This window comes from Takifugu flavidus, chromosome 16, assembly GCF_003711565.1.
Source record: "Takifugu flavidus isolate HTHZ2018 chromosome 16, ASM371156v2, whole genome shotgun sequence".
Taxonomy (NCBI): domain Eukaryota; kingdom Metazoa; phylum Chordata; class Actinopteri; order Tetraodontiformes; family Tetraodontidae; genus Takifugu; species Takifugu flavidus.
Window position 1 is genome coordinate 2,939,928 of NC_079535.1, and position 22,548 is coordinate 2,962,475.

General features: G+C 47.7%; 1 protein-coding gene across 1 annotated transcript; it reads right to left on the reverse strand.

The window, feature by feature from the left end:
• Positions 1–692: 692 nt before the first annotated feature.
• On the reverse strand, positions 693–22,237 carry pcnx1 (pecanex 1). Its single transcript, XM_057058493.1, has 36 exons — positions 21,736–22,237; positions 20,390–20,601; positions 18,517–18,622; positions 18,388–18,424; positions 17,621–17,686; positions 15,796–17,526; positions 14,180–14,309; positions 11,793–11,986; positions 10,847–10,940; positions 10,532–10,589; positions 10,231–10,460; positions 10,004–10,157; positions 9,888–9,920; positions 9,001–9,172; positions 8,701–8,811; positions 8,454–8,545; positions 7,876–7,985; positions 7,703–7,808; positions 7,507–7,599; positions 7,278–7,428; positions 7,048–7,189; positions 6,746–6,923; positions 6,427–6,535; positions 5,921–6,050; positions 5,783–5,841; positions 5,436–5,651; positions 4,696–4,949; positions 4,385–4,615; positions 4,198–4,298; positions 3,924–4,074; positions 3,621–3,851; positions 3,273–3,547; positions 3,015–3,193; positions 2,400–2,830; positions 2,094–2,234; positions 693–1,914 (listed from the first exon to the last, which is right to left on the reverse strand). Exons 1-36 carry the CDS (start codon positions 21,886–21,888, stop codon positions 1,774–1,776), a joined length of 7,002 nt encoding a protein of 2,333 aa, XP_056914473.1. The 5' UTR covers positions 21,889–22,237; the 3' UTR covers positions 693–1,773.
• Between the last annotated feature and the right edge of the window lie 311 nt (positions 22,238–22,548).

Sequence of the window (22,548 nt, forward strand, 5' to 3'; positions counted from 1 at the left end):
TTTCAGTAATCTATTTTTTGGTTTGTTTTTTTAGCTTAATTCTTTTTTTGTGTGTGTTCCAGAGTAATTGCTTTTTATGCTTGTTTAATTTTTTTTTTGATTTTTCTGGTGTGCTTTTATTATTGTATTTATCGACTGTTTTTGTTTTTTTTAGCCAGAATAATTTTCTTTCCTGGTTTTAGGACTGTTTTTTAGAAACATATTGACTCTGTAAGTGAGAGCTCGATTTACCGGAAGCTTGATAACTCATTACATCATTTATTTTGACCTCAAACAATCACGTCGGCTTTCTAAAGATTAAACTATTATTGAGTTATAGGTGTACCAACACGGTATCAATATCGACTGGTGACAAAACAATTTTGTTCTTCGCAAAGTTTGTTTTAACGCTTAATTTAACTAATTAAATCAGGAATCTTTCACTTCACTTCAAGCCTAATGTGACACATTAGTTTATCAGGTTGTTTTATGTAGTCATGTAACTTGTGACAGTAGAATAAACCATGTCAGATGTTTTTGTCTCATAAAGCATCATGTGAACTGTAAAAACCCAAACCACCTGCTGATCACACCTGATAACCTGGATTTCCCCAGATGCATTCTTCATACTTTTAGCCGTGCACGCTCATTTATACTGACAATATAAAAACACTTGAACAGTGAATTACAACAATAAAGGCAGTCTCAAGATGTCAGAAATAAATCGAACTTTTATTCCTCCATATAGAAAAAGAGTTAAATAGTGAAACAGTCTGTCAAAAAATTCGGCATCTTTTTTTTTTTTAAACTGATGGTCCTTAATACATCGACTCCTTGTCCCAAATGAAAAAGAGGATGTAACAAATTGTAGATACAATAATCACTGTAAATAAATATTGAAAGCAGAATCTTTTATACTGTACATTGACATTTTATATATATGTAAATATATATATACGGATATACTCATATACAGTAAAAATTTGTTTCAAGTTTATCAAACAGATAATGTTGAAATGAAATTAACATAAAAGAGAAACTGCAATTGCATTATTCTTTCCCAAGGCATCTGTAACCATGGCCATTCAGAGTCTGTAATAAATAAAAGCGTTAATAAAGAATGTAGTGCATCACTGTAAATTAATATAAACACAAATTTTAGTGCAAAGTTTTCCGTCTATATGCAAAGAAATTAAAGTAAACCAAACGGAATGATGACAATTGAACAGAGGACTTTGTTGTAGCGAAGCACCGTCGAGTGTCTGACCTCTCTACCTTCTCTTCGGTAATGGCAGCAAACTTTAAGCAAAAAAGAATCTTTGACATGTGTGAAACCATGGCAGATATTTCCAAACCAGGCTCATTTTGGCAAAAATGATTTCAAGACAATCAAAAACAGTCACGCGCACAGTAAAAACCCACACACTCCTTTACACTCAATTCTGTCACGTTAACAAAACAGCCAATGAAATGCATAGAAATGAATCAGCAGTAGCAAGAAGTAAAGGTCAGGAGGGTTCGAATGTCGTGCAGCATTACTGAGACTTAAAGCAAGGCAGATACTGCAGATGTCTGTTGACCCACTGAAAGGCGTCAGATGAGCGCATTCTCTGCCTCTGCTTGCACTTTTCCCTGGCTTCCTTTCCCCCTTCATTGATAAAGAACAGGGGAGGGGGGAGAGCTCCCACTTCCTGTTTGTCTTCAGGCTTCCGTGTCCTGCCAAAGGCCAGGGACATCTGGCTTCTTGGTCTTCACATGAGCGTGTGTAGATGTGTGTGTGTGTGCGAGCTTGTCTCAGACCTCTGCACCCAACTCAATGACCCCAGTCTCTATAATGGGCACTATCTTGTCTTCCACCTGTACCAGCAGGATGGTCTTGTCGATATGGGAGCGACTGCCTGGGTCACGGCTACAAGGCACCCACCGGTGAATCACCTGTAGATGGCGACAGAGAGGGAAATACGTCACAGGAAGAGTTATGAGGCCAAAGTTCAGGATAAGTCAACCACAGACGCATCATATTAACGGAAAAGGAGGTCAGAGTGTGGGAGACAAGCTCAAAATGAAGATAAACATAGATTGGCTGGATGAGATAAAGCTGTTTTTAGACTTACGTGTCCTTCCATGCCCTCTAGAGGGCTCCAGTCCCTCCAGCAGGTCCGTCCGGCTTTGTGTCTCATCGCATCGTCGGGCCACTGCAGCTCCTTCCGCTTCGACAAATTGATGTTCTCCAGCACCTGACCGACGTCCACGATCTGAGGAGCAGAACACCCGTGGAAATAAGATTCTTGGCAGAGCGAACAGGCGTACAGCTGCAGCCATCTTTCATGAATTTGAATTCATGAATTTGCTCACGGAGGCAAAACAAGAAGCTTCCCCTCTGATGATGTAAGTTAACCGACAGTGTCCTTCCCACAGACCTGCACTCTATAGGAAATGTCATCCCTGCGCACGGTGGCGTGGGTGGGGTTGTGCTGCTGTGGATGGTGGTGAGGATGATGATGCTGGCTGAGGGGATCAGTCACGGTGCTGCACAGGCCGTCGTTGCCCAGGAGGCCCACCAGCGTGTGTCGTTTACACGGAGGGATGCTGTGGCTGGAGAGGGAAGAAGAGGGGCCAGCTGGGTCGGAGGTGGAGCCCAGCCGGAGCTGCAGGGAGGTGGGGAGCGTACGCAGAGACAGCTGGCTGGTGGAGGAGCGTCGGCAGGGCTCCAGGCCTGTGGTGGAGGTCCGCAGGGAGGAGTGGCGGCTGCTGCTGTAGCGGTACGACGAGGACTGGCTGACGACAGAAGCTCGGGCAGGAGAGTGACGTACCAATCCTGACTGGACAGACTGGGAACTCTGGCTGGTGCCTGAAAATAGGGAGAGGTCAAATCAACGAGTGATTGCAGAAGCTCCAAAACTAATACTTCCAAAGTAGAGCAGTAAAATCTCAAGCACCCTAAAAGTACTCCAGCATAAATACCCAGCAGGTTAGCAAGTAAAAAATACCTGCCAACACTGCATCACTGGCTAAACAGGTGAAATAATGCTCACCCATACTGTGTGGCTGGTAAGAGTGGGAGGGGGCGTGCCCCGATATGCCCCCCTGCGACACTGAGCTCTGATGAGAGTCTCCCCCAGTGCCGTTCCCACTACCACAGGACAACCCTCCAGCATCCGAATCCTCGATATTTCCTCCACTGTTACAACCAGCGCCGCATCCTTTCCGTAACCTGTAGGGGGGGAGGGGGGGCATTGTCACGACCCTCATCCTGCATCTTTATCGACAGCAATCAGCAGAGGAAAACAGACCTGTGCCAGGTGCTGACGACAAAGTTTCTGATGTTCCCAAAGCTGATTGGTCCTCCCAGGATGTGTCTTAACTGGGGGTGCGAGTTACAGTAGGAGGTCGTCAGAGGAGACACGTAGATGGGATACCCAATGGGCTGATCGCACGAAGAATTGATCATATTCCTTAAAGCCTGTTTAGCGTTCTGGATGCTACCACGTTCCGGGTTTCTGTTTCTGAGGAAGACCAACTCCTGCTGCTGCCCTGCCCAGAGGCCCCGGACGCATTCTTTATTCACCTGCAGGAGAGAGGCCGACATCTCCTTCAGCTCTTTGTCTTAGAGATAACAAGAAGTGTCCCGCAGTTCTCACCTTGATGACGCGAAAGCTGAGATAGCGTCTGTTGAGCATGATGATTTTGTACTCATTGGTTCCTTCGTCGAGGACGTGGCGCAGGGCAAGGAGCGAAGGGGCGTTAGACAGCACGGCGCTCCTCCAGGCGGGGTCGCCTTCGTGAGCAATCACAAGGTTCTGCTGGTGGGTGGAGATGGCTTCGAACAGAACCGCGGGCTCGTCGTACTCGTCCGGAGACGTAAAGTGGTCCTTAAATGCGGAGAAATATCCAGCTGAGATCCAGACACAGAGGTCAAAGGCAGCACAGCCGCGAGGTCTCACCTGGTGTAATTTGAGAGACATGCGGATCCCAGGAACCACAACTTTCCTCAGCAGCTCCATGTCAGCAAAGATCCACTCGTCCCGGACAGAGGAGATGCGGAAGTCTCCCTTAAATAATGCATGGAGTCCATACAGGAATGACTCCAGATTGCTGTGAAGAACAAAGCCCCAAACCCATCAGTCAGATCATCAAACTGAAGCAAATGATGCAGTGTTAAACAAGTGTCAAAAAACAACACAATAGGGAAGAGGACATATTGATAAATTAAATGACCTGGACATCTGATGGGCTGCTGTTCCCAGAGCTCTCCGTCCCAGCACACAGAGGCCAAAACAGAGCAGCACCAGAGCTGAGTCTTTCTCGCTGTCCAGTGGCTGCAAACCATCGAAAACAACAATTTTCTTTCAGATTTTAGATACCTGGTCACGACTCTCACGTGTGAGTGAATGATTAACATTACCTTGGTCCTTCGAGAGTTGCAGTACTGGATCCAGCCCAGGTAGACTCCACAGAAACTGTCCCTGGAGATGCCCGAGAGACGATGGTCGTAGTCCTCGTCAATGTTGGGGTTAAACGTGGCATCGAGGTCGACGTAATTTCTTTCGCTACAGCCCCGAAGACCCTCTTTCATGGTGTCATTCGCCAGCCACTCCTCCAGTTTGGGTGACGCAACCACATAGTAAATAATTCCCTAAGATAAGATACAATGAATTCATTAAAAAAGTGACATGGTACATCTAGAAATTTCAAAGCTAGCCAAATCTCACCAACCTTGACATAGTAGGTGGTCAGGATGCGGCGCAGCTCAAACACTTGCAGCATGGAGGCGGCGCTGTTATCGGTGATGCTGTAACCCTCCAGGACGTACTTTGTGACCACCACCTCCCAGGCCAGCCAGCGCTGCCCAAAAGCAGCATTGAAGGAGAGAATGTGAGGCAGGTGACCAGGCTCACAACAGCAGCAGCCTTCATCCTCCTCCACGCCCTCAGTGATGGCCTCCACTTCTCTCTGCTGGCAGTAGGTTCCTGTGGAGGCAACAGATTGAAGTAAAAGGCGAGTGGGTCAAATGACGTCATCGCCCCACTGACCCCATTGAATCAAACCGCGTTAATTCCAGTGTTTAACCTGTCATGTGAAATATTTTCTAGGCCAGACGGCCGAAAGGTGACTGGGAGGAAGGGGATGACTACCCTTGTTAAAGGCTAACGACGTGTCACATGCAGTGTTTTTCAGACAGGTTGTTGAGTGTCAGAGCAGCTGGAATAATGCTGATAAAGCACGCAGAGGTGGGTTAGAGGCAAAGATAAAGCACGGCTCAGCTAATTCTGGAATGCTCGTGGCAGCTAGTTAATGATGCCAACTCTGTGTCAGTTACAGAAACATGCCTACGAGGTTTTATCGTGAAATAAAGCATGATGAATTTTACAAATATGACTTGGGGAATTCTTGACTCTTGGTCAATTAAAACCTCAAAGTTTAGGCAACCCAGAGGACAGGAAGACCCTTCTGACCTCTGAACTCCAGTCCCCGCAGCTGAAAAGTCACCAGGCCGTTGCCGATCTCGATGAGATGGACGAGAGCATTTAAGTAGTCGGAGGCCAGGATGAAGCAGTCGCCGGTGCTGAAGTTGCCCCATCGGCCCAGCAGGAGGTCTCCACACAGGCTGTGCTGCAGGGAACGGGTGAGGTGCTCATAGAAGATTGAGTTCAAATTGTTGTCATCAGAGCCTGAAGAGGTCAGAAGGAGACAGAGGGGCGCTGAATTTGATATTCTCTAACAAATGATAGACCTTTATTTGCTCTAAATAAAAGTTCCAGATCTCTTCCCAACCAAAATAAGTAAGAAACTCTAATCCCACCTGGATTTCTGTCCAGTTGAGAGGCCAGGCGAGTGTTGGAGTGATCCACCCTCTTGGTGCTTCAGACACACAAAATACCGTTTTCAATGAAACAAACCAACAGTTAAGAGCATATTTTATTTTAAAAGGGCGCTCTACTTGTAGTCTCTCTCCCAGAACTTGACCGGACGGACGTAGGAGGTGATGAAGATGGCGCTGCCCAGGAAGGGGTTGAGTGGCGTGGAGAAGATCGATGAAACCACAGCCTGGACAAACAGCATGGCGGAATCTGGAGCAGCCCGGGTCAAGGGTCACTGAGACAAGGGCCCTCATTGGCCAAAAGCTGGGCAGATGTGCTAATTTATAACCCTGAACTGACTGAAATGGATCCAGAACAAGTCTGAACCATATTTCAGAACAAACGTGACTGATGCGACATCTTTTTGGGAAAATCCCCCAGCGGTGAGTGGATCCACCTGCTGGCAAAAGAGAACCCTTGCAGTCTGCTTTGTGTCGTACTTACACATGACAGAAAATGCAGACAGGGACCTTCGGGAGTTCCAGATTGGTAATTGGAACTGTGTGAACCCGCAAGAACCTCTGTGCTGGTTTTTAAGGACCCATTAGATGACTCATCAAACAAAAAATGTGTTTGGGAAGGATACGAGGCACAGCGAAGGGCTGTGCGAAGGCATGGAACGCGGAGCCCCAAGTGATCTGCCAGGGGGCAATGTAGGTGTAGACAAAGTGCAGTTTGTAGAAGAGCTCCCACATCTGGAAAGAGAAATGATTAAACGTGGAAAGAATCCACTCCGCATACCTGCGCAAACGCGAGCAGCTGCACGTAAAAGCTGATCAGTGAAGTCATTTAATGGCAGTAAAAAGTGCTGTCAGAACTTGTCCTGCCAACGCCCCCTGCAGCCACGGGATCCGAGCCTGAACACAGGCGGGGCATTGGGACGGAGCAGCGTGTGCTCTTCCTACCTTGCTGAAGATGATGGACATCAAGAAGAGGTCGAGCAGCAGCGTCTCGGACAGATGCCGATGGTCCAAGGTGAAGAAGAGGACGGTGAAGAGGATGGTGATGTACTGGTAAGTAGGACTGCTGTAGGAGGAGCGAAGCAGCTTCAGGCCCGCCACTGTGATCATGAGGGCGCCAACCCTGATGGGGGGGGGGACAGACATGTACAACTTCGGTTATTTTGCTGCTTTATTCATGAATGTCTATTGACAAACATTTAGCAACATACTAGCAGGAAATGCATAAAAACTGGAAGTGTTCTCACTCTGTGTCCAGTCTCTTTGGACTGGCGAGCTCTCTGGCGCTGCCACTCAGCTCATTGAGGATGACGAGAGGATAAAGGATGTTCTTCTCCACAAACAGCAGCCACACGTGAAACTTTTCAAACCACATCACGTGAGCAGCGTCTGAGAAAACACAGAGGTTCAGATTCTTTGGCTTCTTCGAGACTCGACGCTTAAATGGTTCCGATGGCTGCTGCCATGGCCCACTTACCTCTGACTTCAAACTGGTAATACTCTTTCGTTTTGAGGAGAGGGTGAGAGAAGCAGTACCAGGGCAGCTGCTTACGGAGCTGAGGCAGCAGGTAGTGGGTGAGTAACCCCACCGCCCCCAGAAGCCCATACAGGACATAACTGAGGTAAGGCTGGGACACAGACAAAAGAGAATGATTTTGGTTTGGTTTTGAAAAGAAAAAGGTCAGCAATAATGATGTGGACAGTACCTGCAGTGCGATGAACACGGTGCTGACATGGATGGCGAAGTAAAGGACAGCGATGACCACGCAGACGATCAGGTCAGACTGCAGACGCTCGTTCTGGGGCCACGTGGGAAAAAGAGGAATAATGAATAATAAGAGAGACTTTCTGCTGTCTAAATATAAGCCTGATCTAGCATCAGATGAGAATTAAACTACTCACCACCGATGCCCTCAGCTTTTCAGGCAGAGGGTCCTGGACCTCTGACAGAGGGTCTTCTGGGTTCTTGCTTCTTAATTGAGGGAAAACCTTTGACTGTATCAGAGAACTAAAGCAAAGCACAACATTAGATGTTAAAGACACACTCCGTTTATTGGATTACCAGCGGTACGTACATGAGGACAGACGGGTCGCTGCTCTGCCTGCTCAGGTGGTACGAAACCGCCACCAAGAGACCGCAGAAGACAGAAAACAATACGGGGATGTGGTGAGGCTCCCAGTTCTCCTGCAAACATGACAGAATCCAGAAAAAGACAAAACCCTAATTTAGACTTGGACTAAAGTGTGACCTCATCTGAAAGAGTCAGACCAACAAGCGATCAATGAAATATCTTTAATTCATAGAAAAGTTTGCTGGAATTGGCCAATGTACTAACACACAGCTGCAATTTCAACATGCTAAATTGTGTACCTGCTTGACAAACATCATGTGCGGACAGTTTCATATTGTTCTTTCCATATTGACTCCAAATCTACAGTCAAACCCTTTCAAGTAAACACTACCTGGCACTCAGGTGATAACAGTGTTGAGCAGGTTCAAAACGTTGTGTTAGCAGGTTTCATGCCATCAAATGATGCATATAAAAAACACAAAAAGAGCTTTTTCCTTGTTCCGATACAGAGAATATTTAATAACCTGTGAAGGACGGAGCTCCTGAGTTACAATGAAACAGCTAATCTAGTAAATGCCCACCTTCAGAGCTCCGTAGCAGAAGCAATAAAGCAGAGCCACGGTGACAATGCTGCGCAGGATGCTGTACAGAGCCGACAGAAGGCTGGTGGAGGCTGCGGAGGACAGAGAACGTGTGTCAGCAGTGAGAGGGCTCGAGCTGACAGGCGCTCCACCAGACAGCTCTTCCAGGGAGCCTGCCTCATCACAATATGTAAAACACGTGTGTCATTGCGTCGAGGTCAATGCAGAGAAGGTCAGAGTCGCTCACCGTTGCCCCCGAACACGTGGATGTCCAGCTGCTCAAAGAGGTACATGACGAACGTGTTGACTTGTGGCAGCAGTCCCACGAAGAAGATGATGGGGAAGCAGAGAGTAAAGACTGCAGGAGGACACACAAGGGGACAGAGAGGACAAAAACACTTTAATGCAGCTGGGTATTATGATGCATGAGCTGTGGATATCAGTAGTACATCGTCATGGAAACAAATGAAGCTTTTACAGAAGGGAGTGAGATTCAAATGATCCAATATCAATATATTAATAAATGTCACGGGGTGGGGACACTCACCGATGACAAGGTCCCTTGCAGAGGCGAGCACCAGGGAGCTGGTGAGTGCGACGCCATAGAGGGTGAAGCGTGATGAAGTGGTCCTCAGACTGCCGTAGTGGAGCAGCCAAATGAGGCCACAGCAGAGGCAGAAGTAGACGGGGCGACTGTAGGCGATGATGCGATTATGACCCTGGTGAGCAGAGAGGACTGATATCAAACGCTACTCCCGTGACAAATATTCCACATTTGAATACAGAAAAGGAATTAAAAGAAACTAAACTGAAAATAATCTGTTTGAAGCTGCACAGCTGTTATTGGTGATACTGATCAGGGATCATTCACTCATGCTGCTAACAGCTTCAACGGGACTCATTCAGTAACATGAGCTCAAAAGAAGCTGCAGGTATAAAAAGCAACAGTACAGAGTGTAAAGGTGTCAGGGAAAGGGGGGAGTGAGAGTGAGAGGTAGGAGAGAGGCACGTTTCAGTCTTAAAGCCTGAGCTGCCCCCCAAGCTGCCTCCACAACAGTGGCCCTGACAGTTTACACCTCACCGGTTAGATTAAATAGACCAACGCTGCTCAAAATGTGTCAACATTGTCCTGAAATGCTTGAGATGATAGGGGGGGGGTAAAGAACCAGAGGGGGGAGGGAAGTAGGGAGAAGAGCAAGCTACATCTCTGGCTTTCTATTTAAAGCTGGTGCCTGCAGCTGAGCAGGAGCCGCATTAATAAAAGACGCTGTTTCAGAGCGCACTACTGATGCACCGAGGAGAGTGTGTGTGTGTGTGTGGGGGGGGGGCATCATTTCCAAGAACCAAACAGAACAGAGAACAACTGTGAGGATGATACCAGATCAAAGTATTCAAGAATTTCAAGACTTATTATTATTATTGTTGAGTACTTACATGTCGAGGGGAGGAGGAGTCTGGCTGGACACTCTGTCGGAGGACAAAGGCACCACATTTCAGCACATTCTCATCATGGGTAAAAGAATTGAAGACTCTGGTTCTCATATTTTCACCTTCAGTAAGGAATACTGGCAACTGGCAATAACCAGGCAGAACTGAAAGACCCAGATGTCAGCGAAGAAGCCGTGGATGAGCAGCACTGACCCCAGGAAGGCCACCAGGACGGCCAGGACCACGGCCAGCACATTCTCCAGGACCTCGCGATTCCTGACACAAACCGCCCACAGTTCAATATCAGCACAGCTCCAAAGACTCAAACCTGGAGATTTTCGCCACTCACCGGTCAAACAGCGCCAGCAGCGTAAGGCGGTCAAAATGCAAGCCCACCCACAGGAAGGGCAGAAGCCACAGGCGGTAATACTGCCTTGTTTTCCCGGCGGTGGAGGCGGCCGAGGGGTTGTCTTGGCCCAGCGGTGCATCTTGGAGATCAGGACTCAGGTCATCCTGCTGCTCCAGCAGCTCCGGGTCCATCGTCAACAATCGATTTGCGCGGATGTGATGGAGGGAAATCTGCAACGTTTGAGTGACAGTTTAACATCTGACACGCAAACACTTTCTTACGCACGCACGCACACACTCACCAGGTCGTGAGGGTAGAAGCGGACTGAGGTAGAACTGGAGAGGTGGGAGTCTGTATCCCTGCAGGTCAGAGTGAGAACAGCTGATGAGGAACACATCTGCAGCAGGCTGAACTCTCAGGATTGTTTTATTTAAATAAGCAGCTCAAGGGATCAATTCTTAGTCTTATCTAATAGGACATCATCCCTGCACAATATAATGATAAAAGGATGATCAGTTTTGTCAGAAACTGTCTTTTAAATAGAAAACAGGGACCGCTGGGAATGCTTTTCTCATCCGACGATCTCCCCAGGATGGATTATGGGCGGGACACTAACCATATGTTATTGGAGGCTCGTCTGGTTGCGGATTCAAAATTGCCGAGGCCGATGTGACACCCGCGAATCTCATACAAGGAGGGTGTGAGTGTTCCTGGGAAAAGAGAGAGGAAGTCAGTGCAGAGTCGCCACATGTCGGCTTTTAATTCAGTTTGTGGAGGAAAAAAATTCATATTTCATGTAAACGTGCTAGATAGCGCTGGTCATGTGACTTGGCTCATTTGAGTTAATGGGAGGATTGAACAGCTACGCCTCCTCCCAGAGAGGCCGTGAGCAGGCCGGTCGTTTCCTGCCGCTCTTTGTACCGCCCGTGTTGTTGTTCTGTTTCTGTTTCTGTTGTGATGAACAGCCGTTACCCCCGACACCACCATAGTTTCAGGTAAAATGTCGACAAAATAAAAAATATATTACATTGCATCAGCAAGTTCACCATCTGCTGTTTTAGGAACCAAACCCGGAAGCACACTTCCTTATTTTCCTGAATAAAAGGATCATAAAAGCTAAAGAAAGCATTTAATCGCAAAGCTTTGCGTCTAACTTCTGGAATGCATGAAGCCAGAGAGAGAAGTGAAACTAATTTCTGAGATTACACACTGCAGAATCTCCTGTTCTGGGGGGGGCACTAATCCATTTATCAGTGGTTCGGAACAGGAATGTTACAATCCTGCAAATCTTCAACTTTCAACAACCACCCGGGGAATCAAGTGCAGTGGTGTTTCCAGTGGTGGGGGTGGGAATGCTGTCACCAAACACTAATATTCAACTGAGGTCAAACATTACACGCACACAAAATATCACAGACAGATAAATGGAGCGTGGATAACAGCGCTGGGCTTCCTCTGACTGCAGCATTCGCATCAATGACCAGCCGGCCTCAAGCCTCAAAGACAGTCACGGAAAAACATCTAGTTCTGAAAGCTACACATTCTCTCTCTGCGTTTCATACCAAACTCATCCTGCAGGCTGGTGGTGCCAACGGTAGAGGCCTTGTCCTGAGAACCCTCCAGGTGTGTGCTTCCATTCCTGGCCAGCAGGGAGGCGCTTGTGCTCAGTACAGTCACCTGTGATGGGGTTCTGGATGGCTGACTCTTCACCTGGGATGAAGAAGGCTGGGAGGCCTGGCTGAGAATCTCCTGAAGACTGTTGAGAGTAGAAGTGGAAAAAGTGAGAATTGGACCCTGACCCGACGTCCACCCAGGGCTTTTGTTCTGTGCAATGGTGGGCTTTGGGTTTAGAAGCAAGCTCAGTAGTAAAGGCCAAATCTTACAGTTTATTTTTTAAGAGTGGATCCACTATGAAAACAAGTTCAGTAATTTCGCTGAAAGCAGCCCCCTCAAATGATGTGTTGGGTCTGATCCTTCAGTGACCCTGTTCTTAAGATGAAAGAAACTGCAGAAATTTCTATAACTGACAGTTGTAGGAAATTAAAGCTTGAGAGGGTTGGAAAAAAAGCCTGTGTGGGTGGACAGAAGGGGGTGACAGATCATTTCACAGCAGAGGGGCTCAGGGGGAAGGAGAGACACGCACAATAAACCACACAAACGAGGAGGCAACCAAATCAGAACACACGTGGTGCGTTCCACACCAACATTAATACAAAGCTGAAGCGTATAGAGACAGAATTTAATATTTGTCTTTATTCTAAATGTCAATACAGCGTGCAAAGCTAAAGAGGGGAGACGATTAATTGGACTGAAAGATGACTCAGCTCTCCAGGCTGTTAGATTGGCAATGATTAGATAAATATTATGAAGCAGCTAAGGCTACAGAATCCTATTGTTAGAGGGGCTGATAGCATCATTATCAGAACTCATTAACTGCAAGCAATTCTACAAAAATGGAATGAAAAGACGATGGGAGGAGGTGGGGAATTTCCGATCGCAAAAGGTTTGGCATTTAGAAATACAACTGGGAAATCTTTTAGTGTTGTATCACTGACAAGGCTCGTGTGCCTCATTTTATTAACTTGTAAATCATTTCTTTGGGTCTTATCAGGGGTTTACAGCTGTTTTGATCTGACAGTGAGCGCCATGACACATGCGCCATGACCTTGACCTCCCTGTGACAACATGAGAGTTTGTGATCGGGCTACAGCCTCCGGAGCCTCTGGAGTGACAAGTTACCTGAAGCTCGAAACGTGGCACTCATCAATCATGTCAGGTCAGCTCAGAGTGATTTAAACACATCTCTGACCAAAGACTTCAAGGTTACAGCAGCCTGAGCTGCAACAAGGAGCAACAACCACAAGAATACTACATTTAAACAGTTAAACCAGGGGTGCCCACACTTTTTCAGCATGCGAGCTACTTTTCAAATGACCAAGTCAAGAAGATCTACCTACTATAAATTTGCAAAACATACATTTATTCATAAATACATTGAGAATTATTTATATGAACCATATATGTTGGTGTACCTCGCATAACTACATGAATCCATATTGCTCAATACAAATCTGTGCATTTTTTGTCTTTACCTTAGGGTAATGACAAAAACATTTTTTCAGCATGCAAGCTACTTACAAAATGACCAAGTCAAAATGATCTACCCACCACAAAAATGCAAAACATCTAATTATTTTCAAATGTATTGAAGATTCTTTGTATGTACAATGTATGTTGATGTGACTTGCATAACCGACTGAGCCAATATTGCAAAACACACATAATAATTAACTAACTGGCTTAAAATCAGAGGTAATTTGCTGAATAGCTTAGCGCTTAGCGCTGTTGTTTGCGCTTGATTGGTCACCTAAATGTCAAATTCAGTTGTCATCTGACTGGCTGCCCTGTATATCAATCAAGTGACGGGATGAATGATAGGCTGATATTTTTTAATGTCACGCCGCGATCGACCAGTGCTACCTCCGCGATCGTCCGGTAGATCGCGATCGACGTAATGAGCACCCCTGAGTTAAACAGATAAATAAAATACTAACTCCTGTCTTACTGGGGCAGTGATCCACTCATCTCAGCAGAGGGAAACCTCAGATCATCATATTCTCCATTATCTCTTTCCATTAGGATCACACAAAACAGCAGATGAATGCAACAGAGATCTAATTGGGCAGACTGCGACTGAGATTTCACTGGGTTCCACGCTCCAAATGGATCAATGGTGTGAGTCAATTGTTTGATGAGAGAAGGAAATGAGTGTGGAGAAAAGACGTTACATGCAGGGCAGAGACATCATCCTGGCTGGAGGAATAACGACTGTTGTCATGCAGCATGGAAGACAGAAACCCATGTTCACGGGGGGACAAAACTAAAAAGGCGCACCGTCCGGTACCATGATCTGACCCCAGAGGGCCGGTCAGCTTCATGCAGGGCATACCTGAGAGGGGATCCAATGAGAGAGGTGGGTGGGGTGGGGTTACTCCCTGCGTTGTGTCGCCGGCGCACTGCCTGCCGACGAAATGTGCTACGTTCACGCCGGAAAATGACCGTCTCCTCACTCCCTGGGGCTGCGATGATGAGACACATCAATGGCCAGTCAGATTTCCCTTTTTTTTTAGGTTTGACTTTGCAAGATAAATTTCATGTTAATCAAAGTGGCTGCTCTGTCAACCACACACAACAGGACAGGAGCAACAACACTGAAATGGCTGCAATGTTCTGCCCTGCAGGATAAACGGCTGAGGGGCGAGCCACAACATTCAATTCCATTTCGGCTAAACCGCTCAACAAATCATGCAGTTCCCCCCCTCCACCCCCGTCTTATTTCCTGTCGCCACCGTCAACATCAATTTCACTGCGGATGATCTCATAATACCACTCAAACGCATAGAAGACACAAAACAGAATTTCACAAGAAAACCCAGCAGGTGAGAGGAGAAATAACACATTTCTCCATCTTAGTGTGAAGGAGAGGATGAAATCTGAACCACCTGCTGCAGCTTTATTTGGTCTAAATTGTTCATAGCTTCTAATGGCTAATATTAGCAAACTTTAAATAGATACTGTAATATAGTTGCTGCTGGGGAGGTAGCTGCTGACCTGACATGTGCTTCTCTCCTACAGTCCAACTGTCAAACGAGACAGTTACTGTCCAGCAAAGGGAGAAAACAAAGCTAACGTGTATGACAGGAAGTGTTAATCACCTCACGTCTTCATTGATTTCTGAATTTGTAGAAACAAACAGAAGTTAAAACAGGCTTCTAATGGGAAACCCAGCACCAATAAATTCATGAATTCTTCACAAATGCTTCACTGAAAAGTTTAAGTAATTTTTTTATTACTTCAAGTGAAAGAATTTTTTTTTTTTTTACTTGTCACTTTCCTACATTCAGCTAAAGCAGCAACTGTGTCCTCACAGGAGTTTCAAAAAACTCCAGCGGCAATAAAATCCTGTCCAGTCTTGCCTGCTGGTGTGTATCCCAGGAGATTTACACTCATGGAAAACATGTAAGCGAACAACCAGCAGCAACGTCGTGACAAATGTGTGTGGCGCATCCACGCCAAAGAATATAAGCTGAGACAGACGAGAATGCAGCAGACGTGCAAGACGCGGTCTGCAAGTTGTAGGAATGTGGAGTTGAGACCGTCTGTGTGTGTGTCACACACACGGTGTGTGTGACACTAATAAGACAGCAGCTGTTTGTCTACGCTGGGCATAGAGCACACACTGTGTCATCATGTTAACCTGAAAACTGCATGGAAATTCACCATGGTTACAGTCAATGAGCAGGAAGGCAACACACACAGAGCAAATCCTGAAGGCCGCCGATGTAAATGTGTACAGTCCTAACTGTTCTTTTACGTCTCAGGTCAGTCTGAAGCCAAAATTGTGAGTGTTTACAGGCATGTGGGGCTCTGTCGTACTTGTGGATTTGTGTGGTGCATTTAGAAGGTGCATAAAGAAATGTAAGAGGAAGTTGTCATCACAGCATCTGCAGTAAACCAGATGGAATGTGCTGCGCTCATCGTGTCAGAGCTCTGAGGGATACGTACCCCGCAGGGAGGCAGCGGTGGCGTCCTGAGGCTCAGTGAAAGCTGCCTGGTTGGGGAGACTGTTCCGGGAGCGGGTCACCGACTCCAGCTGGGAGGCCCTACCCAGCAGCGATGCAGCATCCAGCACTTCCCCTTCTTTGGCTTCCAAATCCGACTTGGACGTTGTCAGGGGGCGGGACCCGGCCGGAGCGCCGAGGCGGCTGGGATCGTTAAGGCAAGCGGCGGTACCGCTGTCCAAGCTTAACACTCTGGCGTGCGTTTTGGCACTGCCCGCGCTGGGGGTACGACGGGTGGCACGCTGCTTCCCTCTGGTTCGCTTTCTCCTCGTCTCGGCCCCGGCGGCCGTTTTCAGCGTGGACGAGGAGGAGGAGGCTGCGCTGTGCTTGGCTTTCAGGGCCTTGATGCAGTCCTCCGGTGAGTGGCAGGAGTGGGAGGTGGTGGTGGATGAGCTGTCTGTGCTCAGGTGGTGGGTGGAGTGGAGACTTGAGGCACAACTGAGTTCACTCTGATCACTTGAGTCCTCCTCCCCGCCCCCTGCGAACGCAGCGCTGCAGGGTTTGGCTGCACCACGCAGAGCTATGCGGTCCCTGTGACGGCTGGCGTCGAAGCTGCTCGCCCTTTTTTTGCCGTTTTGATGGCATCCTCGCTTTCCTGTGGACAGGGACGACGTCCTCTGTACGACGCTGGGTGACTTTGGTCGAACGCCATCCTTCTGCGCCTCGGGCTCTGTGGCAGCTGCATCTGTGGAGCCGTCAGCGCTGGTCCTGACGCCAGGCTCCTCCTGACACTTGCCGGATTCAGCAACGTTTTGGGTCGGAGAAGAAGGTCCGTCGGGAGGTTGTTTCGCGATCAGTTCATTGGCGTGAGGATTTTTATTGGCCTCCCTGGAAGGAAGGCTGCCGAGACCTCGCGAGCTGACGCTGCCGAGGCTGGACGTCCTGCTCTCCGTTGGAGGTACAGGCGCGGCGTCGCCTCTAAATCGTGCGCGCTCGTCTCCTGAGAGTGACAGCAGGCTCTCCACGTGTGTGGAGCTGGTCTGTTCACTGTGAAAGCTGCTGACGGTGCTGTTGGTGTCCCGGTCGGTGCCGCTGCAGTAGCTCTCAGTGGAGCCGCTGCTGCGCGTGCTCAGGCTCCGGAGGCTGTCGGCACTGCGCTCTCCTCCGTGGGGCTTCCCTCTCCCACCACAGCCTTTCCCCCCACCATCTACATCCATCTGATACAGTCCGGAGCTGCCTTCCCCTGCCTCTCTGGAGGCAGACCGAGTCCTCTCACACATCTCTTTGTGACTACAACACTCTAAGCCAGAGGTGGAGGGTACAGCCGGGTCCGGTTGGTATAACTGCTCGACGCCGTCTCTGCCACCTGTGCCGGGCCTGTGAGGCCTGGCCATCTCCAGCTCACGCACAGGATCGAGGCCCCCTCTCCTGGGTGGAGGGTACTGGGCAGTATCTGGTAGACAGGGGTCAGGGAAGGCGGAGCCCGCCGAGCTGGAGGTCCGAGGAAGACCCCGAGATCGAAGCTCCTTCCTAAAGGTCTGAGACTGTGAGGACGTGTGAGTGGACATCTCGGTGTCGCACAAGGAGTGGGACAGATTGAAGTGGTAAACAGCAGAGTTACAGAGCTCAGTCGTCTCCCTGGACAGCTCAGAGGGACACAGGGAGGTCGATGGTTGCAGAGACGCAAAGGAGTCGTTGGGGACGAGGCAGTACATCTTTGTGTCCAAGAGCAGATCTAAATGGAAGAAAAAGGCAGCTTCAAAACATTTTTGAATGCGGATGTTTGTGTTATTTGGGGCTGGTTCATACGTGAAAAACAGCGTCTTTACCATGATAGTGGCTGCAGTTCTCAACTAGAGTCAGGCTGATGTCATCTGAGGTTTTCCCCTCGTCTCCTTTGGAGAAATGAAGCCACAAAATGATGACGTTCATTACCATCAGCGATTAACACACGCCACCCACCCACCTTGTTCTCTGAACCATTAATTCTGAGAAGTGTGACACAATCCTGACAAACTAGCAAGACAACCTCTTAACAATGAAGTAACTGTTTAAATGTTCCTCCACATCCTGCAAGTCTAAATTGGACATTCATCTGGGAATCTGTGATGGACAGTCTGAGGGAAGGTGCAGAGGGTAAAAGGATTATAATGCCAAATCCCAGCAGAGGCCATGTCCCATTTCTGACTGGTTCCCATCATTGCAAACTGCCAGCTAATTAACCTGGCACCTAACAGACCTGATTAATTATTCAAAGTATGCAGCCACCACAATCTGAAAGACAGTACAACAGGCCCGAGGCAAAACGACACCTCCTTTTATCGTCATAACAACATTCCAATAAAGAGCTCATGTAGGATGAATGCCATGTAGGGTCCTCAGCGGGGTCATTTCTCAAACCGCACAAACTCTTCTTAATGTGACTGCTGAGGTCACAGTGCTGCTGAGTCAGACACACTCCTGTCAGTGCTGGAGTGGTCGTGATCAGGGATGTGGAGGTCTCACTTAAACACAACCAGCAGGGGCACAGAGAGGATGAACCCAAACAGGAAAAGTGCAGAATGCTGGTCAGAACTTAACGATGCGTCACAATTACCTTTAGCTACAGTTGTTCTGCCGTGGGTCGATGACATCTGGAATAAAAAGACGTTTTTTATTCATTTTAATATCCCGCATCGCCACATTTTAAGCATTTTTTTTGTGGACTTGGTCAGCTTCAGCTCACCCGCTGGTTCAAGTCCATCCCAACGTAGGAGTTCCGACTACTGCAGTCCACCGGTGGCGTCTCCTGCCTGATGAAATCTGCCATCTCAATCCCTCCTCCAGGATCCCTGAATAAACACACGTCCACAGAATAACATGTCTCTGACGGACAATAATACGGGATGTATGTTTTGGCTCAAGTCAGCAGAATATTCTTCCTGAAAATATCAGAGAGCGCTGTGTATTCCATTATTCAGAAGAGCAGAAGCACATAAAAGCATCCATGAAGGTTCTCCCCAGCTCTATTTTTAGCCCGGATGTGCTTGTTTAACTTGTTGGAATGATGAAACAAACAACTTGTCAGTAAATGTGGATAAATCATTTCCATATGCCAAAAATGTTGGGGGGGTGGGGGGGTTTAAAAATCAATTTACTCAGAATCGGGTTAGAATAGCATGGAACAGTGCTCTTTGACCCGTGTTTCTGCTGTGGGCAGCTGTATTTGCTCCACAAGCAATGTAAAGTCACAATGACATAAAGCTCCCCAACAAACGGGGAAAGAAGACAACACCAGAGAAGGTCAACCTGGTATTGACTGCTGTACTGCAGCCTCATTCAGAAATATAGAAACAGTAGTGGCAGTAAGGAAGGAGGGAAAGAAGAGAAGAGGGAAGGGAGAGACAGGAGAGAGGAGGAAGGAAAAAGGGCAAAGAGGGAGATAGGACACAGTGGAAAGACAGAGGGGAGAGAAAGAGAAGAGGAGAGCAATAGAGACAGTGAGAACATAGAGAGAGATGAGAGGAGGAGGAAGAAAGAGGACGGGGAGAGGAGAGAAAGACATTAAGAGGAGAAAGAGAGAGTAGAGAGAGGGACAGAGAGAAGAGAAAAACAGCAGAGAGAGAGAGAAGACAGGAGGGGAAGGAGAGGCAGAGAAGAGAGACAAGGGAGAGAGAAAGAAACAGAATGAAGAAAGAGGAGAGAGATAGAGGCATTGAGAGGAGGAGAGATGGAGAACGAGCAGAGGTGATGATCTTTGTGAATAAATGAGCAGACGGCAGCATTTTAAATAGGTAAATTTTGTTATGTTGGTAACATTTCTCCTGCAGAACAGCTCAGTTCTTTAGCAGAGGTGCCAACTTTATTGTTTGCTTCTGTAAAGTGCTTAAAAAATCCAACTCCTCTGGTCTATCACAGTGGAACATCAGCAGTGTGCATATTTTAAATTTTCATAAGCTCCACATGATTCCATCCTTAGGTCACGCATGCAAAACACCTGGATGTAATCTTAAATGAAGACAAGTCCTCAGTTGGGTTACAAATCTATGTTATTAAACTGTAATCCCACCTCGGTCCAGAGCCATTAAAGGCTTTGAAGACTGAATAATCCACTGCAACCACCTGTGTGGTGCATCGTGGTCCCAACAGAGATATATTACCTTTCACACACAAAACACACTCCCTCTTCTTGCATGTACAATTCACAAAAAATATTAGAAAAAGACTAAATATTCTCCAGTCTGTGATAAGAAAACACTCCTGCAGTCCTTAATCACCAACTCTGTGCCAAGAATGAGCATTTAAAACGTCATATTGATTCTCTTTGCAGCAGCTGCTGTTTTTAATGTCAAACTTTGACCTCAGCTCCAGCAGCCGACACCTGATTACATCATCTGGGAATGACGTCACAGCCGCACTGTTTGTGACTGGTCATCGGCATTGATCGGTGTGTTGCTGTGCGATGCCTTCTCCAGCTGCCCACCCTTCTCCTACACACACAACCACAGCATCGTTTCCCTGCCCCTTCATCTGCGCAGCTCCATCACACTCATGGGACTGCCTGTGTCTTCTGTTGAGTTGCTACGTGAAGACGGAGGACGAGGAAGACATGAACTCACCCCAGGCCATTACTGTCCTCCCGACGGGTGACGGGGTCATTAGCTCCACCGGTGCCCCCTCTGCTGCCCTTGCTCTCCCTGGTCTGGTGCTCCACCACCTCCCCCTCATCCAGAGCATGGTGGAGGCGGTAATTCACCGTCTTCAGGAGCAGGAACATGGCAGCGATCACACCGCAGTAGATTCCCACGATCACCATGGATGGTTGCAAGGCCTGAGATTACAGGAGAAAGCGTCACCTGTGGAATGGCAGTTTTGCACGCTGGGGGCCTCAGAACATGAAACCATAACAGTCTGTGTGTGAATTTTTTTTCGCTGCAAGTTGTCCAATCCTCATCTTTCGTATTTCCGCTGTCTTTCGGCACTGTTTACAGTCTCTAACAAACAGCAGCACAGCACTAATCTCTGACTCAATATGAACCACAGAGCTGACCGGCAGTATTTCCAATCCAGGAATAGAACTGAAGAAACCACAAACCAATTTGGGACATCAGTTCCTCAATATAGAAATTAGTCCGGTATGCAAACGGCCATTTCCTGGCCGGGGCACATTCACAGAAGTGCAGTAAAAAGTGCATTTCATGCATCAATATTCTGACTGGCCGTGTACGTGGATTCGAGGGTTTGGTAGGATTAGCTGAACTGACAAAGTACCCATCAACAGCCATCACAGGAGGCCCAGAACTGGAACTGATTTGTGGAGTCCCCGTGGGTGCTTCAGGGGGGCAGTTTATCACTGATTAAATGCAAACAGAAAGACAAATGGACAAACAGAGACCCACTGTGACAGAGCTGATTCCGTATCTCAGATGTTAAACTTATCAATTTGCTGATAAGTTCCCCCCGTCGGTCACAGCTGGCTGCTCCTACTGCAAATCACTACACTGGGAAAACAGCACGATAAAGGGGGGGTGGGGGAATTAAATTCACTGATTATGTCCTGGTGGAGAATAATCGACAGTTAATATCCCAGACCAGGGGATTTGAACAGCATCACTTCTGATGAGCAGAATTCCAAACAAAAGGGCACTCTGGTCTGCTTTCTGGACACCAAACTTAGAGGCGCCATTTATTTCTGCTTTCCCTTTCGAGTGTCTGTAATGATCCTTCTAATTCCGATAAACCTGTTGCTGCATCAAGAAAAGGGTTATTTCTGGATGTTTTTTCTAGTTTGGCCGCCTACATTGTCTCCTCTCTCCAGATAATAGCCCGTGACCGCCTGTTCGTGCTCCGTGGCAACAGCTAACCTAACGGGCACCTGGTTCGGTAACTTACAATGTCAACAGGAGTCACATATTCGTGGATAAACGAGCCGTGAGGGAGTTTTAAAGGGGGCGACGCAACTCACCATGTACAGCGTGAAGGGGAAACATAGTAGAAAGAGCCAGATGTAGAGATGTAAAGCGTTGACGAATGTATTTTGATCGGGGTCGTAGTACCATCCGCCTGTGACTGAAGCCCAGACCCCCTGCCTCAAGATCTGGAGAGTCTGCGACCCCATGTTGTTTTATCCCCTCCGACGAATCCGAGCGGAATCGACCAACGGCACAACCGTGGTGACACGCTGGCTAGTCGTCGCCGAACATGACGAGCGGTGCTACGGTTCCAGACACTGGCCTGAAAATCCCCTCTGTAGCCATCTTCTCTGCCGCTAGCCTGCCAGCTGGGGCACTGTTTCCAGTCCTCCACAAAAGAGCCTCCTATCCCACCACGCCCCGCGAGTGGCTTCTTCTTCGTGGCATCGATGCGCGGTAGCTGCGGTTTGTGGGGCTGCGGTTCTGAAAGCGGGTATTGCTCACCATAAATAACAGCTTGCCCATGGAATGCATGGTGGGCAATGGTGTGTATTTCTCCCCTTTCAGTGCGTTTGACCCCAACTTAACTCTGCACAACGATGACAGAGCGCAAACACTTAAATGGGACGTAATTGGACAAACGGCGACATCTATTGGGCAGATGGCCGAATTACATCTGTCTCCTTTATCGTCTAAGCATAGCAATATACGTTTTAATTCTTCTTTTTTTTTAAATCTCAACAATTTCAAAAATGCATTTATTCTCAATAGCCTACGTGTAGATGGCTTGAAAAACTGTAACAGAATGAAAAGTACTTAAATACATCATTTTTAGGGTAATGCACAAACACCCCCAGATAATAGTT

Excerpts from the sequence above, each read along its gene's own strand:
- pcnx1 (XM_057058493.1), bottom strand. The coding sequence starts at position 21,888 with ATGGGGTCGCAGACTCTCCAGATCTTGAGGCAGGGGGTCTGGGCTTCA. Across the intron at positions 7,986-8,453 it reads TCTGCTACGGAGCTCTGAAG|GAGAACTGGGAGCCTCACCA; the intron begins GTGGGCATTTAC and ends TCATGTTTGCAG. Across the intron at positions 4,616-4,695 it reads TGACCACCTACTATGTCAAG|GGAATTATTTACTATGTGGT; the intron begins GTTGGTGAGATT and ends ATCTTATCTTAG.